At 35.4% G+C, this 9,223-nt stretch overlaps 1 protein-coding gene across 1 annotated transcript; it reads left to right on the top strand.

Moving 5' to 3' along the window:
• Positions 1-1,050: 1,050 nt before the first annotated feature.
• On the top strand, positions 1,051-8,543 carry LOC306859935 (troponin I, slow skeletal muscle-like). Its single transcript, XM_079401356.1, has 7 exons — positions 1,051-1,352; positions 2,295-2,322; positions 2,512-2,553; positions 3,231-3,362; positions 3,686-3,775; positions 5,104-5,280; positions 7,491-8,543. The coding sequence occupies exons 3-7, from the start codon at positions 2,545-2,547 to the stop codon at positions 7,593-7,595; spliced, it is 513 nt and encodes a 170-aa protein (XP_079257482.1). The 5' UTR covers positions 1,051-1,352; positions 2,295-2,322; positions 2,512-2,544; the 3' UTR covers positions 7,596-8,543.
• Positions 8,544-9,223: the final 680 nt, after the last annotated feature.

Below are 9,223 nucleotides of genomic sequence, written 5' to 3'. Positions count from 1 at the left end.
AGTTGATCAACTAACAACTGGCAACCATGCAGAAAAATGTCAGAAATAGGAATAGTCCACACAAAATATGAAAAATTGCTGAAAATTTACTCACCCTCGGGCCATTCAAGATTCTAGTTTGTTTCTTCGTCAATTCCATCATTTGCTCACCAATGGATCCTCTGCTGTGAATGGGTGCCGTCAGAATGAGAGTCCAAACAGCTGATAAAAACATCACAATAATGCACAAGTAATCCACACCACTCCAGTCCATCAGTTAACATCTCGTGAAGTGAAAAGAAAGAAAGAAATCCATCATTATAGACAGTTTTAACTTCAAACTGTCTCTTCCATTTAAAACATGAGTCCTTAATCTGCTTTCTCCAGTAAAGAAAAAATTAAATAAAATTGTATACTCTGAATCCAATGAAATATGCACGGATCAAGCATTGCTTACAAGTGAAAACAGTCCAACACCATTCTAATCAAATACATTGGTGGATTTTGATGTGAGAGAAAAACAGGAGATGGATTTTTTCACTGGTGGAAGCAGATTATGGATTATGGATTCATATTTTGGCCAGAAGCAACAGTTTAAAGTTAAAATGTCTTAATGATGGTTTGTTTCTTACAAACACACTGCTTTTCACTTCACATGATGGACTGGAGTGGTGTGGATTACTCTTGGATTACTGTGATGTTTTTATCAGCTGTTTGAACTCTCATTCTGACGGCACCCATTCACTACAGAGGATCCATTGCTGATCAAATGATGTAATGATAAATTTCTCCAAATATGTTCCTACAAAGAAACAAACTACCATCTTGAATTTTTCATATTTTGTGTGAACTCTTCCTTTAAGTCTGAAATTGTTCTGGTTGCCAGATGTTACTGGATCATGTTGATAGCTAACGTAATGATCTACACCTGTGCTTATTCCAATAGGACACCTGTGTGGAAAAATTTCTGCCTGTAAAATGCTTAGCAACATTTGATTTGATATTTTGTATCTAATACAATGCCATTCCATCATTAAGAACGGCTTAAGTGTCCAAATACTTTTTGGAGCCACTGTATATTGACATTTCACAGCATAGCAGACAACTCGGCTCTGAGCAGATAAACCAGACCAGTGATGGTCCACTGGACAGCAGACAGACAGATAGTAAAGAGCCGTGGAGCCACGAGATGAACCTAATGTGTGAGACGCGGACAGACAAGGAGAGAGAGCGAGTGAAAGATTTGTGCTCTAATAATATCCTCCACTGACAGATTAGAGATACAGAGACGCTCTGGGTTAAATAAGGGAGCACATCTCTATTCTGTTATCAATTATCAGTTTGAGGATAACACAGTACAAACACACTGTAAGGTAAGATGCTTCTACTGATGGGAAACCTGCTGATCACAATAGACATTTAAACATAGTATATTTCATGATAAACTACATGTAAATGCTTTTCCGTTCATTTTGATGTACTCTTGTTTCTTTGTATACATTTCTATATTTAGATATTTTATTCTACATTCATTTCTACATTCAACGTATTCTACATGATTCCATATTCTAGACTTAGATATTTTATCAGTGTTCTTCATCCTGAAATTCTCATAAGTTTCATAATTAATAAAGTTTTTCATAATGGCCAGGCAATTATATGGGTTATTATGATGCATTAGAGAAATATAATTTAACAGAATTAATAGTTTTATCAATTAAGTTGGTGTAACGCATCAAGAAGAGGACTACTGTTTATTGTGAATAATATCTGCAGATTAAATTTTTTATAATATAATATAATATAATATAATCATTTACCCTACATAAGACAATTGGTTTGGAGAATTGATGGACTATATTATGTATTATTATATAATGCCATACTAGATTAAATATTACATTTTTGTCTTTTTTTTTACTTCTGTGTTGATATTTGTGAGTAATTGACATTTTTCTTGCAACCTCAAGCATTTATTTATTTATTAATTTGGTCTAAAATTCATCCTTCATCAAATGCTTTATCTCTTAAGATAAGTTTCTATTTGTGGAGCCGGACAAGTCCAAATTCTTGCTCTTTGTGTTAATCCAGTTGAGAAAGTAGTAGGATCACTCATGACTTTGTTTGAGGGGTGTTTCGGTCACTGACTAGAGATATGCAGAAAATGTGAGTGGGTCAGAGGAGGACAGGATGTGGCCGTGCTGAAATCATAAATTAATTCAGTGGGAATTCAGTGGGAGTACTGAGTTAAATTTGATTTCAAGAGTCAAATTCATCTGGAAAACATTTAATAAAATGATTTTGATCTCTTTTAGTTGCCAAGATGCCTGAACAAGGGTAAGTGTGGCTCTCTAAGACCAACAATAATATCTCATAATAAGTTGTCAGTATATATTAACATACATTTTATGCTGTGTTTTCAGGCAAGAGGTAAGTTATGCATTATTTTCTCTAATAAAATAACTAAAACTTTGATTATTTGATCATCTGTACTACCTGTACTGTGTCATAACTTTCACATTTCTGGCCCAGAGGAAGTCCAAGATCTCAGCTTCAAGAAAGCTTATGCTAAAGGTTGGTTTGCAGCACATATAAATTCAACATTTACATGCATATGTATAATTCGCCCCTTTAAACAAGCTGCACTTTGAGATTTAAGAGTTATTATACAAATTTTAATATTTAGAGGTAAGAGCTTTGTTCAAAACACTAATTCATAAGAACAGTAAAAACAATAGTATTTTTTATACAATAACACATCACTAGATGGCAGAAGTGTGTCTAAACCAATGCCGGGCCTGTCTAAATATCTACACTTGGAGTCTTGAAAGCAACTAAGTGTGCAAGACTGTCCCAGGACCAAAAAATGAGAAAGAATAGTCCCTTAAAGAACACTGAATCCACTTCAGAGCGGTATTTGAGGCTAAGTGTATCCCATCATTCATAAAATTAATTAGGCTGTTACATAGATTTTGGTAGCAAATGCTTGCAACTGCTTTTTATCAATTAATTAGAAGCACCACAATTAATACACTGTGTCTTATGTTACTAAACAGACAATAAGAAGTTCATTTTGAAGTGCAAATGTAAAATGTGTAAATAAAGCAAAAACTTGCATTCTTATAAAACTATAAGTGTGTCCATCAGGTATTTAAAAGTTCTCCATGCCCACTTGAACATTTGGTCAAAAGCAAAGACCAAAAGTGTGGATACTGGAACAGTCCCATTGACATACAGTTGTGTGTTTTCAGAGTTTGATGGTGGCCAAAGCCAAGGAGGAGCTGGATCAGGAGATGTTGGATAAAGAGGAGGAGAAGCAGAGGTATCTGATTGAGAATGTTCCTCCTCTGCAGACACAGGGCATGTCATTCGCTGAGCTTCAGGTAACTTTTCTTCCAACCACTGCTGCTTGCGCCTCTCCGCCTATTTATTTGCATATTAGCTTTCAAAAGGCTGATGCAAATGTCTTGCCCAATGCCTGTCTGTCTTAATTTGATTAATTGCAATGTAAATAGACAACTATGGGCATTATTATGAGATGTATGTTTGAGTAAAATGATAACTAGGAAAATTGCCATATGATATTTGGTTTCTCATAACAAAAGACCTTTTGGTTGAGCTTTAATGTTGTTAGTCGGCACCCTGTGTAACATAATACGCATTCACATAAAAAAGGATTCCTGATGAACATTTCTGTCTCTTTTAGGAACTCTGTCAAGAGCTTCATGCTAAAATTGATGTGGTGGATGAGGAGCGCTATGATATTGAAGCCAAAGTCTTACTGAATAAGCGTGAGGTATGAAAATCCACATAAGCCATAGTTTAATAACCAGCTGGACAATGCCACAACTTGCTGTCTTCATCTGCTCTGTTGGTAGGATTCTAATATTAGTGTGCAGTTCTGAGTAACTGCAATTTCATGAAAAGGTGGAAGAAATTTTCCACCTTTTGTTTTAAAACTATTAGAGCTGTCTTGCTGTCGACGCCATTCATAGGCAACTGCCTTCTGAGGAAACATAATGTAATGGAACCTAATTAGGAACAATGTAAACAGACTACAACTGTGTGTCACACAAACATTGCTACTCATAGGAATTAACTCCCAATTGATTCCAATATATTTTGACATTAGCATGTTGCTAAGCTAACAACATGGCACTCGAATCAGCTTAAAAAGTACACCAAAGTACACAAAACCTTGACTAAAATAGTATATTTTAATTAGTATAAAACAGACGTTTGCTCATAATTGGCATTTCTCTTGCTTCGTTTGCTGTTTTGAATGGATTTGTTCATTGCAGTGCATTATAGCATTGCCTTCTCCAAAACTAATTCATGAGCTGTGTCCGAAATTAAGTACTACAGTGCTAGTACGAATGTGTGTAGTATGAATTTAATTCAGATGTACTACATTCATCTTGTTGTCACTAGCTATTTTTCCATCCATAGTTGCAAAATTGGAATATTGCATTAAACATTTGCACATGAATCACCATTTCCATCCAGTGAGATGAAGAGAATCGTCAATCGTCAATTTCTGATAATCTGATAATCCAAATATCAGTAAGAAAAAATTTATTTATTACAGTAGGAGAAGACACTGGGGAGTCTTTTTCATGTATAATAATTATGTATTTGTTAAATGTGTTTCCATCATAATCGTAATCCAACTCAGTTGAGCACATATGTTTGTTTTTTGTGTGCATTTTTTTATAATCTGTTCATATCTTGGCGTCTCCATTCAGCATTTTTTTAATGCGATATCCCAAAAAACACATAAAAATAGGCAGATGGAAATAGCTACTGTCTGCCACTTCAGGTATCAATCTACTATTTAATGAATATGAGCTCGGAAATACTCTTTATTTCACGTATTGTTTTTCACCTATGTTATAATATGTAAGCAGGCCAATTCAGAAGCAGGAATGCAATGCTACCTTTGAACCTGGAAGGTATGATGCTGCCTACCTTTTGGATTAGCCTTTCACAAGTATATTATGCCAAGGTGGCAGGAGAATGTTATCTATGTAGTGAGCTCACTAGCTTTTGGAACAAAGCCTTAATGTGTCTTTATGCTTATAAATGTTTAATAAGTAATTAAACTAACAACTGTTCATCCTCTAGGTCAAAGACCTGAACATTAAGGTTCTGGACCTGAGGGGGAAGTTCAAGCGGCCCACCCTAAGAAGGGTGAGGGTTTCAGCAGACGCCATCCTCCGATCTCTCCTTGGCTCGAAACACAAAGTCTCAATGGACCTACGAGCCAACCTAAAATCTGTGAAGAAAGAGGATACTGAGAAGGTATGACGTCATGTGAACACGTAAAGTTATATGACCAAGCCATTCAAGCCATACCAAATGGGTATATTGATGCAAATTAAACCTTATAAAACAAAACTACACAAGTAGAAACATTATGGAATGTTCAATGTAAGATAATGGGATAAAACTGTTAATCCCTCAAGGTTATGCCAGTGAAAACATTACTAACATTGCTAACCTTCTATCTGGACTGGCACTCGGACAACCTGTGGATCAAACAATAGGCAACAAAAGGAAACAATGTACCCTGACTATTCAGAGCTTAACCGAGCTCAGAGAGAAGGATGACATCACCAGCAGCAGCTGTTTGAAAGGCAGAGGCTCATGGGATATGACGCGGAGGAGTAAAAGGCAATTTTAGAGACCAAACGGTGACAATGGTCATTCTTTTCAGTGTTTGTCTTAAATACAATACAGGTTGGATGTTGTTTGACAGACACGACAATGGACAACAGAAGTACGGTACACTAGAAAAGCTTTTGTGTGGATGTGTAGCTGAATTCAATGTAAAAAATCCTTTTCTAATTGTATTTATTTGATCAGAGATGAAATACAACACAACAGAGAAAAAAGCCCGAATAGTGTAGTGAAACCAGATTAAACGGATGTTCTATGTTACTTTCAATTCAATCTCTTTGAACTGCATCAGTCACATGCCATCAATTACCCAGTAGTGGCCAGTATTTGAATTTTTTTTTCAAGAATCTGTCCTTTGACTTGAACTTTACATTCCGAAGCATAATATTGAACATTTTAATCCACTATACATTTCATAAAAGAACATATGCTGTCCGATATCCGATTTTTGAATGAGCTGATGATGAACGTGTTGAATTGGATTGCAGATCGCGCTGATTGATTCATACGCAAATTTTGGGTTGTTCATGAGTCAACAAACAAGTTACTGATTCAATGATCCAGTTAGACGAGTCTCCAGTTAAATTTGGCATTAAATCAAAATCAAAACTTGCGTTCACCTAAGTTCATTTGAGTGCCACGCCCATATCTCAACATCCAATCAACGATGATCCATAGAACCAAGTCCCCGCCTTACACTTTTGCTTTTTCCATAATTCATTACATTTGAACTGCCATCACAATACGCAAGTATGTAAGAAAAGATCTGTCGCTACTTCTGCTTCATTGCGACTAACAATCCATTAAATTGTTCATGTCTGAAAATGTGCCAAGACCAGCGAGATCCTCACAACTTCAGGAACTTGCAAGCGAAAAGTAAATTATTAATTTTGAATTATGATTATTAAAATCTTTTAATACATTTCATCAGAATACATGGCATTTTTTGAATGGCCTTCAATGCAGAAACTATACAGTGTATTTACAACATCTACCAGCGGGGGCTAGTCATCTTGCTAATGTTTAATAATTGACAATCGCATTATTTTACATATGCATCTGCTTACGCATGCAATCACTTATTTCTGCTTCTTCACTGTTTTGATCCAGACATTCAGTACTCTTTGTACATGTGTGTAATAGCGCCCCCTTCTCTCTCATAAATGACAGAAAGTTCTCCTCGACAGCATTTAAAAAAAAAAGTTGACAGCATTTTTGATCATTTTCACAAAACTTTCATGGCCCCTCAGGATATTTTGCAGTGTTGAACATTGTATTCTACGTTTTTATGTTTTATTCTAGCTTCATGCATTTTTTTTATCAATACTTGAATGTGGGTAGGTTTAATTAAAAAAATATATTTTTGAATAAAAAGCTGAGAAAATTGCGTTTTTGTCAAAGACTACGTCTGGATGGAATTCAGAAAGATGATCAAAATATAGATGGAGTAGATCGCTTCCATCAACACCTTCCTGTGTCAACATTTTATTCGGTTACGTTAGGCAGTTTTGATTTATATGCTGTTAAATGTTTGATGATCGCGTTATTTTACACATAGATCTTCTTACAAATGCGATTGCTTGTTTCTGCTTCTTCTTCACTGTGTTTTGAGCCAGACATTCAGTACTCTTTCAGAAGATGTTCAATAGCGCCCCCTACCATCTCGTAAATGATGGAAAATTATAGTGAACCTCAAGTCTTTAAAAATAACATATTTTACTTTTAAATCTTTCACTCAAGTGGAATCACCCAAAAGGCTAACCCCAAATTCAGTATAGTGATATTCAGTGTAATTTATTGTAATGTAGTAACACGTCTGTCTCTTTCTGCAGAAGAGGCCAGTTGAGGACAGCGACTGGAGGAAGAACGTGGAGGCCATGTCTGGTATGGAGGGAAGAAAGAAGATGTTTGATGCAGCAAAAGGCCCCACCCAGTAAAACGTTGTCTAGTAAAGTTGACACTCAAAATTATGCAACGTATTGTTTGGCAACAAAAAAGGGTTAGGTTTAGAGTTACATACTAAATATACCATTAAATACCAGATATACTGTTATTTCAGGTGTTGTTGACATGACAATTGTTATTCATTGCAACTGCTCAGCACTGGTGCAAGTCATTGCACAACTTTCATGTGGCCAATAAGTAAATAATTACTAGCCTAGTTTATCTTTTATTATGTCAATATTCAGTTATTAGGAAGAGTATATGGAAGGGCGTACCAATGTATTATGAGAATAAACAAAGAGAAATATTCATTGATGTACAATACTCATTATATATGTTTAATCTTTCCAAAAGGTTCCCATGCTCAGTTTGGCATGGTTTTCTATGAATTATTGTTTATGAAAGCTCATAATTCTGACTTGCAGTGCTGAAATTAACCATATAAATGATAAAGCACAAAAGCTCATCCAAATTGTATATATGTAATTGTATTTGCAAAAAAAATGTATAATAACACAGCCAGGACAGTGATAACGTATTTTTGCATGCTATATAACAGTAAAGTGCCTGACGAATTTAAACAGATGTGCTGTGTTTCTTTGTTTAGTCTAATTTGATGCAAATGTTTAAATTGCCATTGAATAAGATCGTGCATATGATGAGATAAGGAGCTCATTCAGGAAGTGAAGCGTTAACTATGGAGGCTGTCATCTAAAGACAGTGGACTCCAACCTTTATTTGCATAATGGATATCTCTGTCTTCTCTGTGTTGGCATTGGGTGGGGTGATCAGGCCACTTATGCATGCTGTACTTATTTAAAGTTTAACAGTTGAAGTGCATTGTGACAATCCTTCTTGGAATGTTTTTTTTTTTTTCTCTACTTGCATGAGTGAATATAGAGGCAATTGTAAATGAAACAATATAGCAGAAACATGCCACCAGATTTGTCATTCCAGTGGAGTTGCCTATTATTTCCTTTAAGACCAAACCCTTTGGTATACTGGATATTCTACTATGTCTTTCATATTGCTCTGGTCAAAGTACAGCAGGTCTAGCTGTCTCTTATAGGTGCGGCACAGGGAATAAAGCAAACACCTCCAGCCTTTGAGCTTCAATGAATTCTGAACTTTAGAGCAAATACCATTGTGAATACTGACATAAAGTGATGTCCTGTATGCTTGACTTCATTTACAATGTTGTATTCTAGTGCATTGAATTTATGTCTTACGGAACTCACGGAAGAGAATGTTTCAAAATGTAACATTGTTTTGAAAACAAGCGCATTTCACCCTATCTACACCGCTACCCGAAATAATGTGACAAAACTAGATTCAGGACTGAGTTCACGCAGCATGAAAAAAAAGGTTCCTATTACAAACAAGGAAGATATCAATGTCTGTAAATGATAGAATTGATTAAAGTAGATTGAATAAAGTAAATGAGTCACTGACTTGGAATGACAGATTTATAATTCTACATAACAAAATATGAAGATATAATAAAATATAATAGTTATTTTAATGATATATTCGGCTTTTAGCTTTCTGGCATTTCAAAACTATTTTTACATAGATAAGTATGTGACCCTGGACCACAAAACCAGTCTTAAGTCGCTGGGGT

The sequence above is a fragment of the Barbus barbus genome (genome assembly GCF_936440315.1).
Source record: "Barbus barbus genome assembly, chromosome: 40".
Taxonomy (NCBI): Eukaryota; Metazoa; Chordata; class Actinopteri; order Cypriniformes; family Cyprinidae; genus Barbus; species Barbus barbus.
This window is presented reverse-complemented; position numbering and strand designations above follow the sequence as displayed.